The sequence below is a fragment of the Kogia breviceps genome, chromosome 8 (assembly GCF_026419965.1).
Source record: "Kogia breviceps isolate mKogBre1 chromosome 8, mKogBre1 haplotype 1, whole genome shotgun sequence".
Taxonomy (NCBI): domain Eukaryota; kingdom Metazoa; phylum Chordata; class Mammalia; order Artiodactyla; family Physeteridae; genus Kogia; species Kogia breviceps.
This window is the reverse complement of record NC_081317.1, coordinates 69,355,682-69,382,163: the sequence shown is the minus strand read 5'-3', so window position 1 is coordinate 69,382,163 and position 26,482 is coordinate 69,355,682. Positions and strand designations below refer to the sequence as shown.

The following is a 26,482-nucleotide window of genomic DNA, read 5'->3' as shown; positions in this document are numbered from 1 at the left end:
CAATGACCTTAGTCCTCCTGCTAAAAAGTCCTAAGTTAAAGGTGAAGGATGCTTTTCCCTCTTTGCATTTCCTTCTCTAGATTTCTTTTTTTTTTTTTTGCGGGGGCGGAGCGTGGTGGCTGCGTCGGGTCTTAGTTGCGGCACACCGGATCTTCCTCGAGTGATGTGGGATTTTTTCATTGAGGCGCCGGCTCTTCGTTGGGGCGCGTGGGCTTCTCTCTAATTGTGGCATGTGGATTTTCTCTCTCTAGCTGTGTCACATGGGCTCCAGGGCACGTGGGCTCTGTTGTTTTTGCGGCACGCAGGCTCTCTAGTTGAGGCATGTGAGCTCAGTAGTAGCAGCATGTGGGCTTAGTTGCCCCACGGCATGCGGGATCTTAGTTCCCCGACCAGGGATCAAACCCGCATCCCCTGCGTTGGAAGGCAGATTCTTTATCACTGGACCACCAGGGAAGTCTCCCTTCTCTTGATTGCTGTTTTACTCTATAACTTCACAAAGGCACTGTGACAAAATAAGAAATATATTTGATCCCTGCCCTTGGTGCCCCGACACAGAGCTCCTAAATCCCCTGGAATTTCCTGGGTGATAGAAGCATCTTTTGTTCTAATGAGCTGACTCTTGTTGGGCTCCTGGATAACTTCAGGATGGAGGATGGTCACCAGAGAGATCAAGCCATGATTGGAAGCTTGGAGTGTTTAGTCCCATCCCCCATTGTCCAAGGATGGGAGAGGGGCTGGAGACTGGGTTAATAATAATCGATCGTGATGATGCCTACATGATGAAGCCTCCACAAAAATCCCTCATCTAGGGGGTTCAGAGAGCTTCCAGGTTGGTGAATGCATGCACGTGCCAGTAGCACACCCCAACTCCATGGAGCCAAAAGCTCTGTACTTGGGACCCTCCTAGACTTCACCCTATAAACTTCTTTATCTGGCTGTTCATCTGTACCCTTTATAATAGCCTTTATGATAAACTGATAAATGGAAGTAGATGTTTCCTTAAGTTTTGTGAGCTGTTCTAGCAAATTACTGAAACTGAGCGGGTTTGTAGGAAACCCTGACTTAGTAGCCAAGACGGACAGAGTACAGGTACCCTGGGAACCCATCACTTGTGACTCGTGTCTGAAGCGAGGGCAGTCTTGTGAAGCTGAGCCCTTAAACCTGTGGAATCTGACACTAACTCCAAGGAATTAGTGTCAGAATTGAATTATATTATATGACACCCAGTTGGTATCCAGAGAGTTGGAAAATTGGTTGGTATGGGGGGAGAAACCCCACACATCTGGTGTCATAAGAGTTGTGAGTAGAGAAACAGTTTTCCTTTAACACATATGCACAGTGATGATGCCTAGTCTTCTATCTTAACATGTGGGGACACGTCTTTGCTGAGACATTCAGATAATTTCTCAGTATTAATAGAGTTGACCTCATGTGTCCCCCCTCCTTGTTTCATAGGGTTTGTTTATGAAACACACTTGGACTCTCATACAAGTCTTCAGTTCAGTCTGAGATAATGCAATTTAGAATATACAAATATTGGCACTGAGCTCCAAGAGAGTAATTAAAGGGTGGGTTGTCAGAAACTCGAGTGATTGTAACCATTTAGCCTCAAGACAGAAGACTTGGGGTTTATAGGTTTATAAAATGTGATGGAAGAAGTGAAAGCATAGAAGGGACCTCCAAGATCACAATCATAGTTCAATGACCTCATCGTACAAGAGAGGAAACTGAGATGCAGAAAGGTGATGTCACTTGTCAACTTCAAGAAACCAAGGAGCAACCCAGTCAAGGCTAGAGGCTGAACTCCCTGTCCCTCATCAGGAGGAAGATCCAAGTTGTTAGATCAGTCAGGATCCAGCCTGTGCCTCACAGATTTGCTGAATGACACTTGCACATCGTTTCCTTGTCCCGGCTTTATGCAGAATAATTCAACCACCTTCTCCATCACTAGCTGCTATGCAGACCAGCTGAGGAATTCTCCTGCTGATTTATTAGTCTCTAGTGGGCTGTGTTCCACATAATTTTCAAGCAAAGGAGAGAAAAGATTCCTACTAGCTAGGAAGTTGTGTGAAGCACAGAGGTTAAAACAACATCTACCCTGAATAATACATTTTAAAAGTCACCCAAAGCATGTTATTCAATCTGGCACCCAGATTTAAAGATTGCCAGATGGCCCAGCCTGGCCTCTGAGGAAGAAATGTCACATTGCTCTTCCCTTCTTTTTCCTGACTTGCACTGATAATACCACAAAGGAGTAGAGTAGAAAACCACAGAACTGCAGCATTCAATTATGCTAATAAATAGAGGTAAGCTGCTCAGGCTGAATGTTCTCTCTATACCTGGAGACAAAACACAGCATTTGTATATGTAATACCAAATTCCCTAAGCATTTCTAAGAAAGCCAGAAACCTCAGGAAGAGATCAAGAAAGGGGAGGGGTTTCAAATACTTCCAAGGGCAAGCCTTTTGGGACCCAACTATGCGAATGGCATGATAAAGTGTAATCTACCAAATATACTATCTCACAAAGCCAGGTGGACTTTTAATTCCAGCCCCAGTATCACTCTGAATTGTCCCTACGTTTGGTTTAACTAATCAGTTCAAAGATTAGGTATCAGGCACAAAGTGCTCTGCTCTGTTGTACTACATGATGGGAGAGCATTACAAATATGACCAAGCAGAGGCCCTGGCCACTATAGGTTAGTGGCGGAGACAGACATACACACGGCCAAAAATAACGGCTAAGGCTGATGCAGGGCTTACTTATGTTTTGCACTACCTCAAGTGCCTAATATATTCATTTGTTTAATCACAATATCTCTATGAAGTAGGCTATATTTTTTATTCTATTTTGCTAATGTGGAAAATGAAAGTAGGTAATTTGCCAAGGGTCACTGTTACAGGTTGATTGCCTCTCCCCCCCCCTTAATTAACATGGTTGAAGTCCTAATCACCAGTACCTCTGAATGTGACCTTATTTGGAAATACAGTTGTTGCAGATGTAATTAAGTCAGGTTGAAGTCATTGGAGTAGGGTAGGGTGGGCCCCTAATCCAACACGACTGGTCTCCTTATCAAAAAAGGGAAATTTGGACACCAGCACGCACATAGAGAGAACACCACGTGAAGATGAAGGCAGAGATCAGGTTGATACAGCAGAAGCTAAGGAACGCCAAAGATTCCAGCAAACCACCAGGCGCTAGGAGAAAGGCATGGAACACATTCACCCTCATAACTGTCTTAAGGAACCAACCCAGCCGACACCTTGATCTCAGTCTCCTAGCCTCCAGAACTGAGACAATAAATCTATGTTTAAGCTACCCAGTGTACTTTGTTACAGCAGCCTTAGCAAAGCCAATACAGTCACCAAGCCAATAAAAAATGAACACAAACCCAAGCAGTCTGGTGCCAGAGTCTGCATTCATAACCATTTCACTAAACTGCTTATACTATTTAAAGCATTGAGCTAAACACCATACACTTCCTTACATATAAGGCAGAGTGAGAGCCACATAGGTATATATAAGCCAAGTCAGTTCAAAGAAAGATTTTGAATAACTTAATCCAAAACATTCATTCCATAAAGCATTTGTTGAGAACTTACAACTGTAGAGACTCAACAAGTGTAAGGGGTGTGTCTCTATTTTCATGGAATTTAATAATTAGTTGGATCTCTGAACAGCTAAATGAAAATGTACTAAATTAGGGAGGCTTGACATCAGAAGTTTATAAAATCCAGAAGGTCATGCAGGAGCTATGAGGTTAATACTGGGGTAGGAGGAGATTTTGAGCAGAGAAAACAACGAGTATAACGTCACAAAATCACAAATCGGAGATGGCAAGGCAAGGAAGAGAAAGGCCAGATTTCGAATAAACCATGGAAGGCTGGGTTAGTGCCACTAACGTCTAGAAAGCAGCCCTGGGCTAGAGCCTGCTGCCTCTGCTGCGAGCCCAGGCCACCCTCTCATCACCACGCTGATTTCTCGTTCCTCATTCATGTCCACTCTGGCTGCCTGACTCCTCAGATCTAAACCTCAGCTTCTATGACCATCTCACACCTGCCACGCTTTCCACCTCCTGCTTCAAGGGCTTCTTGGCTTTGTCTCCAGCTTTTTTTGGGGGAAACCATTTAGTTCTTCTCTCTGGTTCCATACATCTGGCCACTAGGGAGCTGGGACAGCCAAGGCTGCCTGGATCAGGCAGTTAAGCGAGGGGAAGGGGCCAGGCCACTTGTCAGGATAAGGGGAGGGAGATGAGTTGTTATGGGCTAATTGTGTACCTCCCCCGCCCCCCAAGTTCATATGTTAAGAGTCCTAACCCCCTAGCACCTCAGATATGCTGTATTTGGAGAGAGGGGCTTTAAAGAGATAATTAAGTTAAGATGAGGTCATTAGGGTGGGCCCTAATCCACACACAAACACAGGCCCTAGTCCTGACAGAGACACACACAGAGAAAAGTCCATGGGAAGACACAGGGACCAGATAGCCGTCTACAAGTTAAGGAGAGAGGCCCCAGAAGAAACCAACCCTGCTGACACCTTGATCTTGGACCTCTAGCCTCCAGAACTGTGAGAAAATACATTTCTGTTGTTGAAACCACTCAGTCTGTGGTACTTTGTTATGGCAGCCCAAGGAAACTAATATACAGGTGATATAGGGAAAGGAAAGGGACATATTTGTCGGTGAATCCTCTCTGTCTCTGGGGCAGCTCTGGTTCCTGGAAGAGAGTCAAGATCAAGAGACTGGGCCTTTCTGCATGCCAGCCGTGGGACAAAGCCCCCAGCCAATTAAGGCTCTAGGAAGCGAGAGGCTCAAGAGAGATGGATCTTATCACTCTCCCCTCCTCTTACTATAAAGACCGAATCAGACTCACCTTTAGGACTGTTGTCACAATAAGGTTAAGTGTGATTCCAAACACCTTGCCCATCTCCCCAACACACATATTCGTTTTCTCAGAAGCTGTCATTTATCCCAGTTAGAGTTCAAGGCCTAAAATGTAAAGGGATTAAGAAGGTGAAATTCAGTAACACAAGAGTAACTCAGTTGATCAATCAACAAGGGAAAGTGACAGTTATTTCTTCTTCCCTGTTTTGGTTGGAAAAGCAGGAGGCACTGGGTGCTGGAAGCAGGAGGAGTGTTCACAACAGAGATGAATGCAGTGTGTGCATACGTGTGTGTGCATGTGTGTGTGTGTTTGGGAAGACGGCTATAGAAGTGGTGCCTGGAGACACAGCAGTAAGATTTTTAAACATTCTGCCTAGCATTGGCCTTATTTACCTTCAACAGGGTCGTTGTGCAAGTATTTTTGTTTGCACTCACACACTCGCTGCTGAGCTTCCAAGGATTTATGAAGATTTCTTTTGTGACTTCATTATAAAGGTATTTCCTTCCCAAGGGATCTATTCATCAAGGTACCATGGTAGTGTGCTTCCTGCCTTTGGCCTTGTCACGAAAGCCCTTTCAAACAAACTGTGCACAGCTGCAACGCAGAGAGTGCTGCCTCAAGCACACGAATTAAATTAAACATCATTCAGTAAGTATGAGAAATAGGCTGTCAAGGCATCAGGAGGAAAGTGAAAAATTCAATTTGTTCTGATCCTTCCTTGACATAATCTGCATATTTGGAGCTACTGGGATCTGCTCAGAGTGAAACATTTCTCCAGGAGAGGGGCTGTGTCTCATTCTTCCAGGATATCCCCTAGCACCAAGCCAGGGTCACAGTAGCACTCAGTAAATGCATATTGCAGAACTATTCACATTGTCACCATAAAGCTGTTGTCTGGCAGGTGCAACCTCATTCCAAAGTAACAAGCACCCATTTCTAGGTCTAATACTAAACAGCTTTTGTCACTGACTCGATTTGCTAGTAACCTCTTGCCTGTTTATTGCAACTTTACTTTCACCTAAGTAAGCTGTGGAACAATGCTGGCCTGCCAAAAGCATTAATGTACGCTTGTAAATAACAGGGCTTTGTATTCAACTTGAAAGGAATAAGAACAGCCAGTAGCATTTGGACAATGCTTCACAGTTTGCAAAAGGCTTTCACATGCTTTATCTTATTTAGAGCTAGACAGGTATGTGTTTGAGCCTTGTGTTGATTTCACCTGAGCAGGAACCTGCTCTTCCTGGGAATTTCAAGGCAATTCTTCCTCCCCTATTCTGATCCTGCGATGCTGGTGGGGCTACCAATTACAGCCAGCTTCCCCGTGCCCCCCCAACCCAAGCCACACAAGTGGGCCTGGGACCCAGGCCAGGCAATCGCAGTACTCCCATTCCTCGGACAACAATGATCAGTAGACTAATCAAAATCCTTTCCCGAGATTTTGTCAACGTAGACCTGGGGGAGAAGGTTACTTGTTTTCTGAGTCATGCATCTGAAAGGATGTTATTCAGGGGCTGCTAATGGTCTTCCCTTCCACATGTGGATGGACTGTCTATGGTAGGAGCATAAATCCAACATAGAGAGAAGGAAGCATAGGTAAAGTGGGGGAGGAGAGAGAGAGAGGGAAAGAGAGAGAGAGAACAAACCTCATTTGGATGGCTAGCCACTTCCCCTCTGGACTCCCTGGTTATGTGAGGCAATACATTCTTTTTTCTCTTAAGCCAATGTGAGTTATACTTCTGTGATTTGCAACCTAAAGCCTGACTAACAGATTTTACAAAATTAGACTTATCTTTGAAGTTGAAGAAACCAAACTATTTTCCTATTGTCCACAAATATTCTCTTCCCCTTCCTGTGACCCATTCCCATCAGGCTTGGTCATGTGAGTTGCTTTAGTCCATAAAATAAGCCACAGCCATGGACGTGGGAACAAAAAAATAAACCTTTTGCTATTGTTAGGCCCCAGAAGTTGGAGTTTTTTGTTACTGTAACAGAAGCTTGAGGAAAACACCTTGCCTATCCTGACAGATAAACCTACATTAAGTGCTACAGCCCATATATCAACCTAGGCTGTTTGATTCCAAATTCTACAGTCCTTATTTACACTATGCCAGGCTGCTTGTGGTAAATCTAAACTCTCTAAGTTTTCCAAAGTATCGCTTAAAAATAAAAACCATAACACAACACAACAAAACAAACCATAGTCTCATGGAAAACCGTAGGTAGTGCCAGGATGACTGATATAAACAATGACCAAGCTAATAACAAGAACAGCTAATATTAACGTCCACTAAAAGGGAGCCTTAATGAGAGCAGAGACCTAGGATATCATGCTCACTGTTATATCCTCAAAAGTTAGCACATTGCCTGGCATGCTGTGAAGCTCAATAAATATCTGTTCGACGTTAAAGGGAAGAGTTCCGTTTGCAGACTCTACGCTGAATGGTTTACACACTCTCATTGTATTCATTTACTCAACAGAAATGTACTGTGCACCTCCTATGTGCCAAGCACAGTTGTAACTACTGTGGACAATGGAGACAACACAGACCAGGTCTCTGCTCTCACACCCCTTCTATTCTACAGTGTGGTTGCTTATGTCAGCATTATTGACGTCTGGAGTCAGATAATTTTTTGTTGGGGGCTTCTGTCTGGAGCATTTGAGGTGCTTAGCAGCATCCCTGTCCTCTACCCCTTTCTCCCAATATGACAACCCCAAATGTCTCTAGACACTGATAAATGTCCCCAGGGGGGCAAGATCAGCCCAGACTGAGAGACACTGGGCTAGTGGTAGGAGACAGACAGGCGGGCTATTGATTTGAAATATCTTAGGGTATAAAAGTGCCATTAGTGAACATAAAGCGGGTAAAGGAATAACGAATGGTCCAAAGGGAGGTGCTTCTTCACTGAGTGATCAGGGAAGACCTCGGTTCCACGTTAATGTTTGAGGAGAACTGTGGAATGAGTGCCAGCCCCGTGGCCACTTGGGGGAAGAATTTTCCTGTAAGAGGGAACAGTGAGAGCAAAGACCAGGTGGAGTAGAAAGTGTGCTTGTTCCTTCGGAGAAGAGCAATAAGGCAGAAAGGCTGGAGCAGAGTAAGCGAGGGGAAGTGTGGTAGGAAACGTCGTTGGGGAGGGGGGTGGGGTGGGGCCAGTGGGAAGGACCCTGGACTCTACTCAGGCTAGTCTGGGGAGCCTCTGGAAGGTTTGAGCAGAGGAGCGCCAGGTTCTGACATATCCTTTTAAAGAATTACTCAGGCCACAACGTGCAAAACAGAACAAAAGGGACACGGATAGCAGCAAGAAGACTAGTTAGGAGGCTAATCGGCTCTTCTGGGTAAGAGCTGGCTTTGCCTGGAGGGGAGTGGGGAACAGTGGGTGGATTCAGGATATATTTTGAAGGAAGAGCTTGCTAGATTTGATGTGCTGGATACGGAGAAAGAGGGAAAGGAACAGATAATCAGATGTACTATTATTAAGATCCTCATTGTACAAATGAGGAAACCAAAGTACAGAGAGTTGAAGCAGCCTGTGCAAGACCATAGCTAAGTAGATGGTAGAGCCAGCCTTTCCCCCAGACACTGATATCAGAGCCTACACACTTTTTTTTTTTGCTTCCTGCTTGGAGTTTATTTTCTACTTGGTGCAAGGCACAGGGTTATGGGGTGTCAGTAAGGCTCTCATGTGGCTTGGATAGTAAAGAGTGGGGTCTTCTCAACTTCCTGTTTGGTGTTTTGCTGTTTTGATATTAAAAAACCCAACTGCTTCCACTGGCTGCAGCCTGCTTAGTCTGGGGGAGGGGAAGGAGGGGCGGGGCTCTGAGAAGCCTAGCGCCTCGGAAGGTAGCCTGGCAGCTGGCGGTGGCCCTTCAGGACGGGGGCCTGCCGGTGGTTAGGTCAGGTTGGCCGCCAGGCTGCTGCTTGCCCACGGCTTCCCAAGCCAGGTCACAGGTGATCACTGCCAATGGAGGCCTGGGCAGATTCTGAGTGCTGGCGAGACTCCAACACTGTGGCCACGAATGGGAGAGCAAACTTCCCGAAAAAGCGGCCAGCCCACCAGTGTCCCGGGTGGGCTTTGGGGGAGACGGAGTGGAGGGGAAGGGCTTCCGCAGGAGCTGTGAACTGCAAGCGGAGCCCAGGCGGCGCCGGCAGCAGTCGTGGGTGGCCACGAGCGAGCCGCTGGAGGGGATGGCTGCCGCGCTCGTCCTCGTGGGTTGGTGGAAACCTCGGCGGCGACCCCTCGCGGGCTCGGCAATGGGGATGGGGACGGGGGCGCTAGGCCACGGGGCCCATCTGCGCAGGAGACCGCGAGCGGCCGCTCCACGACCCAGAGGCACGGGGCCCAGAGGCTATACTCGTGATCTCTATTTTATATGCCAATCACAGGACTGGCAGCGGAGGTGGGGGGCGGAAAGCAAACTGAGGAGCTCCAGTTACCCACTGTCTTCCGACATAGCAACCTGTCACCCTCTTTGAGGGTCCAGGACATCCCAGACGTATCCCTATAGTCACCATACAGAAACAAGCACACGAGACAGTGGCAGACCTGACACTTCTCATTACTAGCTCCTGTTAGATCCATGCAAAAATAATGGATATTTAATTCTTACAAGAAGACAGCTTAAAAGATTCAAAATTACAAAGAAAACTTTTTGAAATATATATTTACACCCAATATCATTCACAACAAAGCTCACCTTAAGGTTATATATGGGGCTAGTAAAAAGCATCTGGATCTGTAAGACATTTAAACAGCTTATCATCTGAGATACAGAGACAAACTTTTACAATTTTTTTTGAACAACTGTTTAAAGAAATGCATTACTCAATCCAGTTCTGCATAAAATTTCTCCAAGCTTTAAATGCCATTTCTGAGGTTCCTTACATAATTACAAATGATCAAAGCCACACGTCAATGAGAAATACTGGTTCTTCCTGCCATGGTAAAAACGACTGAAATGATACATGGAAACAATATAGAAAAAAAGTAAAATGCATTCATCTATTAGCAAATATTATTGACAACTCAGAGAAAACATTGTTGATGATTTTAAGAAACAATTCAGAAAAAATATGCTATGTGGAAGGTTTGCTATGTTTGTATTAAATACAGATGTTCCTAAAGTAAGTTATGTTAAATTCTAGATTCTGTTTCAAAAACAGGTACCAGAACTGTTTTTCTGAGAGCCCACTAAAGAAACCATGTACTGAAGAAGATTCATGCTCTTTAATAATATCAATGTATGGGAAAACTGTGTACATATAACCACTGATGGAGCAGTTATTTTGGTGCCTATTTCTAAAAAATTCACATAAAGAGAATGTTTCAGAGACAGCTCCACACGTGAAATTCCTTCATGGCATCATACATATCAGTAAGTTATTACAGACAAAAAGTTTAAGTAAGGAATCCACATGGGCTATGGGATGTCATCGATGTGAATAATTTTATGTTTTTAAAGAAAGCCTTTACGAGATAGTACACTGTTTATAGTACTTTGTAATAACATAGGGATGTCCTGGGAAATCTTTACAGCAATGAGCCTTTGCTGGCTATTTCATAGCAAAGTATTTATAAGAGCTGCTCCACTTACAAATGAATCATGGAATTTTCTTTTTTAAAGACAAGAGCTGTAATTTGCTGAAATTTTCTATGATGACATGTAGCTGTCAGAATTATTCTAACAGCAGGCACTTTTGAAAAAATAAACTTAATTTGCCCTTTCAAAGATGACTTTTAGTAATGAATGAGGGAGGAAAAATTTTTCAAGAGAAACATGCTATGGAAAGAACATTTTGAAAATTGTTGTTTTGGGATATTTCATGGCTTCATGATTTCATTTCTGAAAATGATATAAAAAGACTCAGATTGGAAAAATTTTTGAAACTTGAAAGTATGATTTTCTAATTTGCTTAAAAATCATCCAGAAGAACAATTTTAATAATTTTAAACCTATTTCTTAAAAATGTAAAAATGTAACACCTTCTGATTAGTTTGTAAGACTTTCTGATTGACTATCAGAGAAAAGAGATATGTATTAACTAAATTTTATTTGCGTTGCACAATGGTAGATGGGTTAAAAATTGAGTATTTTGATTTATTTAGCTCAAATTATTCTGCCCTTCTTCCACTTGAATTTACATGTATTTGTATGTTTTCCACCCAGTGGCAACAGCCCTCATTACCTAATTAAAATATATTTAATACAGAACCAGACTTTTAAATCACATTATCACCAAATATTAAATCAATATTTAAAATCACATAACTCTATAGGTTTTTGTGTGCTATTAGTGAAATACATATGTTTTAAAATATTATTAATTTTCATCCTTGTCTCATCTTTTCCTCCCTTTTCAAGCATTTTATTCCCGGTTCTTATATTACTGCACGAACTAAGACTTCCAGTACAAAAGTGAACAGAACTTTACTCTTGTTTTTTAAAAAGCATGTTTACTGAAGGCTTGTTGAATAATTTAAATACAATGAAACACTCATTTTAAGTGTATATAGTTTAATGTTTTAATAAATATGTGTACCCAAGTAACTACCACCACAATCAAGATATAGAAAATATCCAGCACCCCCGATTTCCTTCACGGTCAATCCTGACCCCTCCTTCACCCCACTCGCCACCACCTACCCTCAGGCAACCAATGATGTGCTTTCTGTCTCTATTAGATTAGTTCTGCCTACTTCAGTATTTCATATGAATAAATTAATATGCTCTTTTGTATCCGGCTTCTTTTACTCAGCATAATATTTTTGAGATTCATCCACATTGTTATGTATAACAGTAGTTTACCCATTTGTATTACATAATAGCATTTCATTGTTTGGATGTACTATTACAATTGGCTTGTCCTTTCATCTGCTGATGGACATTTGGGTTGCTTCTAGCTTTTCATATGCAAATCTCTGTGGAAACATATATTCCACAAAGAAATTCCTTACTTCATTTAGGTAACCACCAAGGAGTGGAACTGCTGGGTCACAAGGGGAGTGCATTTTTAAGTTTAAGAGAAACTGCCCAATTATCCTGGAAAGTCCTTATGTCATTTTACATTACCACCAACGATGCATGCAGGTCCAACTGGCTTTATCGTCAGTCTTTTAAACTTTAGCTATGTGCGGGTGTATAGTGGGATCTCATCATTTTAACTTTGGAGTATGTTTATAATGTACATAATATGTGAGTACAATAGTACATACATAGTTTTCAAAATAAACTTATCTATATATAAATATAAGTTGATGGGATAGCTAAAAATCTACACCAATCAGGATACACAAGCAGAGCTTTGCAGATACATAACCACCGTAAGGACCAGGTCCCCGCCTTAAGTACTAGCCACTGCAACACACAGGAAGTTGCTTTTTTAAATACTACATTATGGTGGTTTTGAGGTTTAAAATGTTTTATTTTTTAAAAGAATCTCAGAAGGAGAGAGAACAATTTCCTGCTTTCAGTTCCTAGTTCGATACCTGTCAGCAGAAGCTGCCTGTTTGCTGGGGCGGAGGGGAGACTGTGCTGCGTGTTTTCGCTCCAGTTTTGCGTACCCTGTGGTGCTGGCTTTAGTTTCACCCGTGATTGAAGTTCATTTCCACAGAGGGTGACCCTAAAGAAAAACACGCTTCCCCTTCCAGCACTGCCCCAGGAGGTGGCTGGGCCCCAGCAGTTTCTTGGGCACTTTACTTGCCGTCCACACTAAAGTTTAGGGATGCTCATCTGTCATTTCATGGCTTGCTGGCAGAAAAGCAGCAGTGTAAATACCAAGAAGCCTCAGCGGTAAGTCCGTTTCAAGCAGGTCAGATGCCCAGTAATATGCGCAGTGTGATAGTTTAATCAGAGAATCGTGCGGTATTATTGCTTCTGCCTGAGAGGAGCAGACATTTTTCTTTTCAAGAAAGCTCTTTTCAGATGGCTATTAGGTTGCTGAATGAGGAGCTGCACAAAAGAAATGCGGGCTCCTTGTGGTCTTTCAGATCATTAAAAGGTAACCCAGGTGGCAAAACCAGTTATCATTTCCTCAGCTACAGTAGATGAAAAGAGCAAGACTGGACACCAATCTGAGGCTACATGATGGCCAAACCATCAGCCAGAGCAAAAGAGGATTCAGCAATCCTGCGGAAGATGAGGAGTCAAAGTGATTACTTAGCATTGTGTGGGGAAGCCAACCTGTTGATGTGACTGAATTTTTTCCTCTTCAGACGTTGCTCTGGTCTTCCAAGGGTCTCACTCTGCTAAACACCGATACTGTTTTTTTCCCTGTCTTGCAGGACTTCTTATAGGGTGAAACTCTTGAGCTACCTGGAACTGGCTGGGGAAAGTAAAGTAGGGGTGGGGATGGAAGTGTGAAGCAAATTCACAGCTAAAGCTGAAGGGAGTTAGTTCTAAGACATCAAGACATTGTTAGCAACCATTAGTAATCAACCATCCCAATGCTTGTTAGTTTCACTCCCCAGGAGAGTTCAAATGACACCTTTCTTATTTGGACAAATTTAAATTACAGTCTGTACCACCTTCCCTGCTCTGCCTGCCAAGAAAACGGTTAGCCTAAATCACAATTCCCCTAAAATGTGTAGCTGCCACCGCAGAAAAATGCTTCAGGTCAACGAACACTTTCTGCAAACATGCTGCTTCTCTCCTCTAATGGCTAGAATCAAACTGGCCCTGAAATGGGGGCCAACAACAGCTCTGCACTGTGGGGGCTTCTAGGAAGGAGGAGAGGGACAAGAAGGTGAGTGGCTGTGAGCTGAGACTCTGTCTTAAGTAGATTGCAGAAGCTGCAAAGTGAGCTAAGGAGCTGCGTGGGTTATGGTTCAGATATGAAGACGTGTCAATGGTGGAAATAAGGACAGTTTCCCACAGCAGAAGAAAGGCAACTGTGGATGTGGGCAAAGCCCTTACTTATCTAGGCCCCCTCTGGAATTTGAAGGAACTGGACATCAGCTTCAAAAGGTTTTCTTTTAGCCTCCAGACCCTTCTTTAAATAAAAGTTGATCCAGAAACCCAGTAAGTAAAACAGATAAAAGGGGTATTGCTCTCCTAACCATCAGGGAAATGCAGGTCAAAATCATAAGACATCACCTTAAATAGGATGGCTTTTTACAAATAATAGCAAAAAAATAAGTTGGTGAGGATGTGGAAAAATTGGAACCCTCCTTATACATTGTTGGTGGGAATATAAAATGGTGCAGCCACTATGGGAAACTGGAGTTCCCACAAAAAATTAAAAATAAAACTACCGTAGGATCTCTGAATTTCAATTCTGAGTGTATATCCACATGAAGTGAAATCAGGACCTTGAAGAGATATCTGCACTTGTGTTCATTGCTGCGTTATTCACAATAGAAAATGTGTTATATGCATACAATGGAATATTATCCAGCCTTAAAGAAGGAAATCTTGCCATTTGCTACAACATAAATGAACCTAGAGGACATAATGCTAAGTGAAATAAGTCAATCACAGAAGGAAGAATACTGTATGATTCCCCTTACATGAAGTATGTAAAACAGTCCAACTCACTGAAGCAGAAAATAGAACAGCGTTGCCAGGGGCTAGGGGAGGGGGAAATGGAGAATTGTTTTTCAATGGGTATAAAGTTTCTGTTATACAAGATAAGTAAGTTCTAGAGACCTACTGTACAACACAGCACCTATACTTAACAAGGCAGCATTGTGTACTTTAAAATATGTTAGGAGGATAGATCTCAGGTAAAGTGTTCTTATCAAAAGAAACAAAAACAGAAGAACACAAGGAAATTCTTGCAGGTGATGGATACGGTTAGTAACTTGGTTGTAGTGATGGTATCATGGATCATGCATACATCAAATTCTTCAAGATGTATACACTTCAAGTGTGTGCAATTTAAAAATATCAATTATGCTTCAATCAAGCAAAAAAGGGGTGCGGGTGTTAAAGGAAACAAAACCACTGTCTCAAAAAGATATCTGCATTTCCACGTTCACTGAAGCATTATCTACAATAGCCAAGAAACAGACCAAGCTAAGTGACCATCTATGGATGACTATATAACGAATTTGTGATCTATCTATCTACCTATCTATAAATAATGGAGTATTATTCAGCCATAAGAAATGAGGAAATCCTACCGTTTGTGACAAGGATGGACCTTGACGCCATTATGCCTCAGATAGAGAAAGACAAATACTGTATGATCTCACTTATATGTAGAATCTAAAAAAAAAAAAAAAAACCCAAACAACAAAAACAACCCCATCGAACTCATAGAAAAAGAGATCAGATTTGTGGTTACTAGAGGTGGGGGGCTGGTGGAAGAATTGGAAGAAGGTGGTCAAAAGGTCAAACTTCCAGTTATAAGATAAATAAGTACTAGGGATGTAATATACAACATGATGACTACAATTAATACCGTGGTATGATATATAGGAAAGTTGTTGAGAGTAAATTGTAAGAGTTCTCATCACAAGGAGAAATCTTCCTTTTCTTTTTATTATATCTATATTAGATGGCAAATGTTAACTAACCTCTTGTGATAATCATTTCACAATACATGTAAATCAAACCATCATGTTGTACACCTTATTCTTATATACAGTGATGTATGTCAACTATTTCTCAATAAAACTGGATAAAAAAAGAAAACTGAGGTTAAAAATAAAAGCAAACTTTTTAAAAAGTGAAAGAAAAAAAAAGACAGTCAAGTTGTTTTTAACCAAGTCTCAATGGAGTGCAGAATACATTTGTTATCAAGCTTTTAGTCTTTCTGGCTATTTACTAAATTACATGTAATAACGTTTATCCATCATTGTAAAAAGAGGATGTTGCTCTCACTTTAGGAGGCTTGGGGCAGGTAGGCTCACTGCTGCTATTCAAGCTCCTTTCTCTCTCTAATTCAGCCCCTGAAGGATCTCTTTGATGCATCCTTCAAAAACACTGTGGGAAATACATTTTAGGGGCTGTTTCATCCCTGATGTTATGAAATTCCAGTGGTTCTCAACCACTACTGTCAGTTTCTAATAATATATGTGTGGTTATTATATCATGAGCTCCATGAGGACAGGAACCATGTCTATCTTGTTAGCTATTATAGTGGCTAGCATAAGACCTGATACACACTAGGTAATCAACGAAAACAAAAATTTTTTTTAATGAATTAGGGTTATGTTAGACCAGGAGTCACCACTACTACCCACAGGCAGATCTGGCTCACTACCTCTTTTTGCATGGCCTGCAAGTTAATAATGGATTTTAGATTTTTTAAAGATTAGGAAAAATAAAAAGAAGAATGATATAACTTGACACATGAAAATTAAATAAAATTAAATTACAGTTTTCATCAATAGTTTTATTGAAACATTAAAAAAAATAAAAATGACTAATAAGGAAATTTCAAAATGCAATTTAAACACACACTCTTGAAAAATGTACTCTGCCTGGCCCCAGGCTTCCCACTGTGCCTGGCAGCCCTCTTCCATGATATCCATTCAGTTGATTTGTCCCGAGACATGGATGAAATGAGACTCCATAATGATACTGCTAATAACCATCATGGTGATAACAACAGCTAGAGAATGTCAGGCACTGTGCTAAGGCTTATAGTGATTTTTCTCATTCAATCCTCATAATATCTTCACAAGAGACTATTATTACCTATAATTTTATAGGTGAAGAAAATGAAGTAGAGAAAGATCAGGTAGATGGTAAGCAGAATGGCCTTTCAGAAGTATCTACATCCTACTCCCTAAACACTTGGGAATATGTTACTTTACATGGCAAAAGGACTTTGTAAATGTGATTAAATTAAGGATCTTGAGATGGAGAGATTATCGTGGATTATCCTAGAGGGCCAATATAATTGCAAGGATCTTTATATATAACAGAAGAGGAGGGTCAGAGTCAGAGAAGAAGTGATGATTCAGAAGTAAGAGTGATGCAGCCACCAGCCAAGTAATGTGGGCAGCCTCTAAAAGGCTGGAAAAGGCAAAGAATGGATTCTCCCTTAGAACCCCCAGAAAGGACACAGTTCTGTAACACCTTGATTTTACCCCACAAAACCCATTTCAGATTTCTGACTTCCAGAATTGTAAGGTAATAAATATGTACTGTTTTAAGCCACTCAGTTTGTGTTAATTTGTTACAGCAGCAATTAGGAAACTAATACAATTGTCAAGGTCATGTGGCCATTAGGCCGTGGATCAAGGATAAAACCCCACGCTGTGTGATTCCAGAACCTGCATCATCAATTCTAATCCTGGCAAAGGTGTTTAGCACCTCCCCTACTGCAAAGAGAGTATTGAGTGAGATGAAGAGGCATCAATATTCTCTCTCAAGTCACTTTCTTGCCTCATCCACCACCAATCCAGCTACAAGAAGGGTTATTTCCTAGGTGGGGTTTTGTGGCAAATAGGGTGGCATTCCACGTGGACTACGTTAAACTGCTCCTCTGTTAAGTGTGTTTCTAGTTGATCTTGCCAATGCAAAAAGGTTTCCTTCTTACATGGCAGACCTATCTGCCTGTTTAAGTGCTTCACAATAGATTTCTTTTTTTTTTTTAATTTATTTTTGGCTGTGATGGGTCTTCGTTGCTGCGTGCAGGCTTTCTCTAGTTGCAGCGAGCAGGGGCTACTCTTCGTTGCAGTGCATGGGCTTCTTATTGTGGTGGCTTCTCTTGGGCTCTAGGAGCACAGGCTTCAGTAGTTGTGGCACGCAGGCTCAGGAGTTGTGGCTCATGGGCTCTAGAGCGCAGGCTCAGCAGTTGTGGCGCACGGGCTTAGTTGCTCTGCAGCATGTGGGATCTTCCCGGACCAAGAATCGAACCCGTGTCTGCTGCATTGGCAGGTGGATTCTTAACCACTGCGCCACCAGGGAAGTCCTCACAATAGATTTCTTCAGAAGAAAAAGATGTTTTTCCTCCTGGCTCCTGTATGAACTATCTACAGGGGTAGGTGCTCCAGCTTCTAGACAAACACATTTGTCTCTTCACCTCCAAAGACACCACTAGTCACTGCTTACCTGGATGTTGAAGAAGGAGGTGGCAGTGAAGGACTGTGTCTCATGAGCCATGTCCCATCCTCATGACCTAACTTCTCCAAGGTTCCTCCTCATCTGTAACGTGGAGATGATATTATCTGCTCCAAGCACCTCAAAAACTCTTCCTGAAGAACTATGACTTTATAGATGTGGAAATGAAACCTAAATTCTAAAACTTCAACTATGCAAAATGTGTATTATTATTTCCTTAACAGATTAGTTATTGCCACCTTTTAACTTTATTGTCAGTTCAAAAACAAAGAATTGTTGATGGGCTAGATAGAATTTTGTGACTCAGGCTTTTGGTGTCTGTGGGAGAGTGACAATGGACAAGTTAGCTATTGGAGACACTAAAAAAATTAGAGAAGGATCCTAGCTCAAAGGATAAACTCTCATTAGAAAACGTCAAAGTATACAGTCTTTCTAGTGTTCAAGATTAAAAATTAGAAGTACCTTTTCAATAAATGGCCTTCAAAGCATTTGTGAAGAGATTATCAACATATTTAAGGTGAGGAATCCCATAAGAATCCAAGGGTTTTAAAAAAATCTCATTGTTGGCTGTAAGAGGTGAAAAAGGACAAGAGGAGCATTTCATTTCTCTTCATCTTTAAGGATTCAAGTCAAATTGCAACTCTTCTCTGATGGTTCCGTAACCAGCCCAGCTGATGGGAATTGTTCCTTGAGGTGACATTTCTCGTCTGTGCCATTCAGATGCACTTGGCATTCACTGTCCTATGGCAAGAATCTCACTTGTGTGAAATCCAATTGGATGACAAACTACTTGAGGGGAGAAATCACATCTATATGTACTTTGTGTCCTCACAGACCTTAGAATAGTACAAAGCACATCAGAACAGATGATGGACTGAGTTTCTAGAAAATTGTTGCCCACCCCTAAAGCACACATAACAAATTTACCCTGTGGCCTTGCCTGTGCTTTTAGTATCATCCCATTTGCTCCACCAATTCAACCCTCTTCCTTGATTTACTATTATATCTTTATTCTCCATCAGCTTCCTGTAGACCGAAGTTAGGATCCTGCATCTTGATTTTGTAGTACTTGCTGTGGTGTACCATAAAGATCCATCCTTCAGGACCAAGGCATCATTCTCCCAGCTGCTGGAAATGTTGGCAGATGACGCCTCTCAGCTGAGTTTTGGTCTATGAACTTCCCTCGGCCCAAGAGAGCCACCTTACCCAAAGTTACACTCCTTCCTGAGGAAGTGTATATTTAAAAATGTGAAATATAAAGGCCCTTGCCTCAGGTGGTTCAACTCTGATGGGTTTCCCCAGCTCAAGAATTCCCTGTGGGATTGCCTGAGCCCTTTATTCCAACTACATTTCAGCTTAACTCCTCTACCCAATTCTATCTTATTTCCTTCACAGGTCAGGTTCCTGAGAGCCTTCTGCAATAAACTTCCTGCATGCAAATCTGTGCATTAGAGTCTGTTTCCTAGGGAACCTGTTCTATGCCAGATCTTACACATAAATAAGAGAAAGATAAACAATGCCCACAGCAACAGGGATTGGGGAGGGCTGCCTCACCTAACATCAAACCAGTCTGACCTGGCCATGGCTGCCAATACCTGGCAGTGAACACAGCCACCAGCCTGGCCATCACATGCCAGAAAAGTGACGTATGGCCACCTGTGTCCTCTTCATCAGTGCTACCCACTAGAACTTTCTTTGATGAGGGACATATTCCGTATTTTCACTGTTCAATATGATAGCCACTAGCTACTTGTGGCTACTGAGCACTTGAAAGGCAGCTAGTACGACTAAGAAATTTAATTTGGACGAAGTGAGAGAGTGGCATGGACATATACACACTACCAAACATAAAGTAGATAGCTAGTGGGAAGCAGCCGCATAGCACAGGGAGATCAGCTCGGTGCTTTGTGACCACCTAGAGGGGTGGGATAGGGAGGGAGACTCAAAAGGGAAGGGATATGGGGATATGTGTATACATATAGCTGATTCACTTTGTTATACAGCAGTAAGTAACACAACATTGTAAAGCAATTATATTACAATAAAGATATTTTAAAAATTAGTTTATATTTACATGTAAAGAGCCACACGTCTAGTGGCTACCATATTGGACACAGCAGCCCTAGATTATGAATCCAGCAGGTCTAGAAGGCAGCGTCACAATAGCTCCAATTCCACCTGCCTTTACTTCCACCACCCATGACCTCGAAATACTTGGTCTGACTCCTTAAAAGTCATCCTAATGAAGCATATATAGGAACTGTGTGCTAGTAAAGTCTAATTGTTAAATGGCCCAATAATTATTATGAACATTATTAAATCTAAGAGCCAGAGAGCTTTGCTGTGAGTTTAAATTGACTACAACACATAAATCTATTCATGATTGCTTACCCTCATAGTCTTTTAATCTCCTGGCCCTTCAAGGAATTTATCATCTAGATGGAGAGACATGACATGCATTCGTGCACAATTTTAAGTTAAGAAACAGCCTCCCCTTGACTATATACATGTATGTGTATAAATTGGATTAATACCTTTTTCCCCCATTTGGTCTGTATGATCTGAGGGCTTCAGCTTTATGTTTCATAATAAGAAAAGAAAAAAAGAGCAAGAGATAGCTGCCCTTTAGAGGTGGGCAGGCTCATGGGTTGGGACCCCACGGGAGATCTTTAGTTCTGCCCTGTTTCTTGGACAAGAATGATCTCTTGTTACTGACCCAGAAATGTCAGATGTGGCCCAGGGTGAAAGCATATGGCTGCACCTGGGCAGTTTCATGACCATCCTGCAAAAAATGACTAAATGTGCATGCCCTGCAGACAAGGAGTCATTCGCATCATCTCGTCATCTGAGGTCAGCCCTTACAAAATCAGTTTGAGCCACTGAATGTGACTGAAATGGAATTCTATGCAAGCTGAAAATATTGTTTACTTAAAGCCCAGAAGCCTTTCATGAGAAGAATACACAGACAGGCAATGGTAGTTAAATTTATACATTTTTCTTTCTTGTTACAATTTTGTATTTTCCAAGCAATTTAATGAAGACTCCAGAGAAAAGAATTAAATGTCTGCTGGTTCAATTACCAAATAACAAAAAGGTGGAAAGTAGCACCATGTACTGTGTGCCGAGAGGCTACTGAAGCCTATTCTTGGAGAGAAAAATCTTTTGTGTGCTGCTTACACTCACCTTTGCCACCCACAAATTGTACAGACGAGTGTCGACAGAAGAAGCAGAAACCAAGAGCTGGTGCAGATCATCCTCTGCAAGGGTGAAAGGCCTGGCCCACGGGGGACATCTCATGACACCCATGGCAGCAGCCAGGAGCAAGGCGGAGGCCATGGTTTCCATCAGGAGGGACCAGGCTGTCCTTAAAGCCATCCTTTGAGAAGATTCTAACCATCCCTGGCCCTGAATGCATTCTTAACTAGCCTGTCCTTAGGGCCACATGCCAGGAAGGCCTCAGGGGCAAAGGAGACTTGGCAGCAAGGGTTTCAAGGATGCCTTACAGTCCCTGCAGCATTTGGAAAGCTACCCCTGCTCACCACCCCCACCACCCCGCACCTCCCCGTGCTAGCCATACACAGAAAAGAAGGATTACAGAAATACAAAAATCCTCCATAGAAGCTAAAACCAAAGATAAAATCAAGCTCTGATGCTTCAGAATTCTTTGGAACATTGGTTTTAATGCTTTAAAAATCAAGTCTCCCTGGAAATACTAAGCAAGGAAAGAGGCAGTTAAGTGTAGACTCTTGTCACCTCAACGCCCATGGTGACAGTATATCTCTGCTCATGCTGGGGCCTCCCCAAAACCTTTTATTCAGTAACATCGAAAGACTCAATGGACAAGTCATTATACAGCTTCTTTTTCACCTTTAAATTATTCTTGGTTTATATAACAGAATGGTCTCGTTCTTAGGAAATCCACACTGAAATGTTTAAGGATAAAGGGCTATGAAGGGCTTCCCTGGTGGCACAGTGGTTGAGAGTCCGCCTGCCAATGCAGGGGACACGGGTTCGTGCCCCAGTCCGGGAAGATCCCACGTGCCACGGAGCGGCTGGGCCCGTGAGCCATGGCCGCTGAGCTTGCACGTCCGGAGCCTGTGCTCCACAGCGGGAGAGGTCACAACAGTGAGAGGCCCGCGTACCGCAAAAAAAAAAAAAAAAAAAAAAAGGGGGGGGGGGGCTATTTAGAGTGGCCCCCACTCGCCACAACTAGAGAAAGCTCTCGCACAGAAACTAAGACCCAACACAGCCAAAAATAAATAAATAAATAAATAAAATTTTAAAAAGAAATCCTGAATGAAGGATAAAGGGCTATGAAGGATAAAGGGCTATAATGTATACAACTAACCCATAGAAAACAAGTTTGTGTGTTTCTACATATATGTAAAAAATATACACACACACACACACCTATACGTATGTATACATATTTGTGTATGTGTGTGTTCAGGTATGGTGAGAAGGGAACAAGAGTAAATGATAAGGCAAATGGGGTAAAATGTGAACAACACGTGAATCTAGGTAAAGAGGATTTGGGTAGCCTTTGAATTATTTTTATTTTTACAACTTATCTGTAAGTTTGAAATTAGGTCCACGCTTTAAATAGTTTAAAATAGTTTCAAAGTTTAAAACAATACAAAGTTTTACAATTTTAAGTTCCTTCCCTTTTCTTCTCTGTATTGGCTTCTTGCTAGAGACCCTTACAATTATCCAGCAGACCCTCTGGGTAAAAGTGTCCATGAGGGTAGCCCTGCTCTGCGAGAAGCCAACAGTCCTGCTGATGTGTTTAATCAGGCTGAGAATTCTCTTGGAGAAACCAATCACACAGACAGTTCAGAGCGGCCCCTCCCATGGTATGCTGGTGATTACTGGGAGTGTGTGCTGGGACACAGTCCTGAGGGAGACAGGACTATGTCTAGGGAATGCACCACTCTTCCTCTCTTCCCTTAAAATACTACAACCAAGGGTATGATATTTTTTAAAAGAACTATCAAGTATGTCTCATACCACCTTAAATACATGAGAAAAACTGTACGAGAAAGAGGAAATCTCTAAATTAATGCCTTTCTCTCTCTCTCTTTTTGGTGTCTGATACAAGAGACAACAACAGGATCAATCTCTTATTAGAACAGAAGCTCTCTGAATACAGGAATACACCTTCGTCATTTCTGTTTCTCCTATACCCCCCCCCCCCAAGAAACAGACTTGTGGGATGCAAGTGAATGAAGATGTGATTAAATGAATGGGCAACACCTGAGACAAAGTTCTACCCTCCACTCCTCGCCCTTAAGACTGCATTTTGAGATCTATTAAAATCGAAGCAGAGGTATTTTTATCTATGGGTTCTCTCTCTATAAGCTTGTATTTTCCTCTTTTCTTATTTAGAATTCCACATTTAAATCTTATTTAGAACTCCATAAAGGGAAAAGGTGAGGTACAAAACTAGGAGAAGACATTTTTCACATGTATAACTGAATAGAATCAATATCCAGAATATAGAAATCATTTCTACAAATGAAGTAGAGTTAGTATAACAATTCAAAAGAAAAACTGTCAAAAATATTGGAACAGGTATTTCACAGAAGAGAAAGTACAAATGGCCAAACACTGTGCAAAGATACTCAAAGTCATTAGTGAGTAGAAAATACAAATGAAAACCACAAATATGTAATAGACACCAGATTGGCAAGAATTCCAAAGCCTGACAATATCAAGGGTTGACGAAGCTGGAGAACAATGGCACTCTCGTTAACTGCTGCAGGGAGTGAAAATTGGAACAACCGCTTTGGAAAACAATTTGGCATCACAGAACAGAGGTGAAGGTATACATGCCCTATTACCCAACAATTCTACTCTCGGGTATATACTGAGAAACTCCAGCACAGATGCAGTGGGGAGTGTGTATAAGAATATTCATAAAAATACTTTTATAATGGAAGCCATCCAAAGTCCCGTCAACAGCTCAGTGCACTGAGCGTTTCATATAATAGAACACTATCCAGCACTGAAGAGGAATAAACAGCGGCTGTATGCATCAACAAAATGACCCTCAGGAGCATCACGCTGGGTGAAAAAAGCAAATTATAGGATACATACATTACGATTCCATTTACGGAAAGTTCATAAAGGGTGTGTTTTTAGGGACAGAAACATATGCGGTAAAACTATAAAGAACAGCGAGAACATGATTAACAAAAATTCAAGATAGTGGTTACCTCTATTTAGGGCAGAAAAGAGAAGTGATCAGGACAAGACACATGAACCTTTAATGGAAATGCGAATGGCCTATCTCTTAAAAGACATAGTTGGGACTTCCCTGGCTGTCCAGTAGTTAAGACTCCATATTTCCACTGCAGGGGACACGGGTTTGATCCCTGGTGAGGGAACTAAGATCCCGCAAGCCACGTGGCGTGGCCAAAAAAAAAAAAAAAAAGATGTAGTGGACACACATTCATTGTATTGTTATTACTGACACATTTTACAAACGTACACATTTGTACACATTTTACAAATATTAAAACATACACAGTTTACAAATATTCTTTTGTGTGCACCTAATAGTTAATAAAAATGACTCTTAAGAATTGGTATGTAAGCAAATGACGAAAAATATTTTATCCAAGACTTGTTGGAAGAAGAGCGTGTAACAACATGCCAGCCGTCAGGCCCTGGCAGTCTTTCCTTCCGAACCTGCCATACTGTCTACTGGTCTCTGGCCCCTTCTGGGTCATTCAATCCAAACCCAACCATCACTCAGAGCTAGCACTTGTCCCAGGTCGGAGGAAAGTTTCAGGATGGTCCTCAGAAACAGCAGCCAAACTTCCCTCTCTATCTGCCACTCTAACCCTCATTTAAACGCAGGCCTCCTCCAGGTGTGAATGACAAGCACATTACCCTGTGCGTGCGCGGGCACACACAGATCCAGCTCTGCAGCTTGACTGGGTTGTTATTACATCCAAATATTACTGAAAGCTATTATTACTTAACTCTTGACTTCGACTTATTCTCCAATATTTGTACACATTTTATAATGATAATGGAGTACCATATTTAAAACAAAGCATCTCCCTGTCCTCCAATCAGAACCTGAAATCTGGAAAAAAAGAAAAAGCACAGACATCTGTCCATGCTCCAACTACAACCATGTAGCAACAGTCCCTTAAACCAAAATTGAAATTTAAAGTGAGTGGTGCAGTTATTGTCAGTACAGCATTTAAGAAAAAAAATAAACCTAGCTCCAGGGATGTCTGACTCCTCACCTCAGTAGATCATTAAAGAAAAGATAGCATTCATCTCCCCCAGGCCCAAGAAAGTTCTGTTATAATTTTAGTATCGTGAAATTTTTTAAATAATTGTTTTCATATCAATTACTACAGTGAAGGCGGGCTCTTTCAGCAGTAACATCCCAACAGGAAAAAAAAAAAAAAATCAGACTGGTAAAACAAAAATTCTTCTAAAATGACCTACGTGGAAGGTCCATCACTCAGTCCCCTGAAGTTTACTGAAGACCTAGTTAGTAATTGCTGTAAAAATACAACCACTTACCTCAGCATATTGTGCTACTGAACTGGCCTCAACTGCATAGACTCTCCGAGCTCCGGCCTGTACTGCAAAGAATGACAGTATTCCTGATCCACAACCAACATCTAGAACAACCTGGAAGGAAAGGAAAAGACAAAAGAGGGGTGAAAACACAAACCGGAGCTTAGCTGTTGGCATCATGCCAACTCTGAGCATTGTTATCAGACCAAGTACTAGCTTTGATTTTTGCAAGTGGTCTTACCTTGGCCAAGTTATGAATCTCTGTGAGACTTCTTTTTCTCCTATGTTATATGGGGTTAATAATACCCACCTTTTAAGGTTTACTGTGGGGATTAGTATGAAGTGTATACAAAGCACTTAGTGTATAATTGGTGTTTTTCACATTATTGTTATTATCACTACAGTTTCTTTGTAACATGGTTTACTTTTAGGATGTTTAGGGCCAAGGAAAGTAGTGGGTCATGAATGAATTTGCTTACCCTACCTGTCAGCATGAACAAAATGAAAACTGTCTCAAATAATTTTTAGCATTGAATATATATGTATATGCATATTATATGTATATGTGTATGTGTGTGTATATATATTCAGGAAAAACTAAAGACAGTCTTTAAAAATCCAAAAGTGACATATGTGCTTTTTTTTAGGCCCCCTCCTAAAAGTTGGGGAGGTTTATATGGAGGGTAGGAGGGTATTAAGACAGTGGACACACAGAATTTACAGAAACTTCTATTCTCTGTGTTCAGACCTAGGACTTAAATCAAGAAGACCACCATTCACTGGCACAAAGGGATCAACCAACATTTGGACCTGCATGCTGCGAGGAAGAGGAGGACCGTATGGATTGGGCCCCTGGCCCCATGCACACAGTTGAAGCTGAGGTCTGAAGCTCAGTCTGATCGCTGAAATCTCAGGCTCCTGTATTTCTGTCTCATCAGTGACTTTTATTCTTAGCATCTTTTAGCACTAGCTTTGAGCAAGGCATTTCACTTGGCTCTAAATCCTCACAATAAATGTATGAATAGATAGCATTATTATGGCCACTTGT

General features: G+C 41.8%; 1 protein-coding gene across 1 annotated transcript in view; it reads right to left on the bottom strand.

Annotated features, from left to right (window-relative positions):
- Positions 1-26,482, bottom strand: part of LOC131761291 (histone-arginine methyltransferase CARM1-like) — a 261,079-nt gene that overhangs the window by 62,248 nt on the left and 172,349 nt on the right. Inside the window, exon 5 of the mRNA XM_059071901.2 lies at positions 25,438-25,548. Coding sequence (XP_058927884.1) covers positions 25,438-25,548 — 111 coding nt within the window. The remainder of the gene's footprint in view (positions 1-25,437; positions 25,549-26,482) is intronic.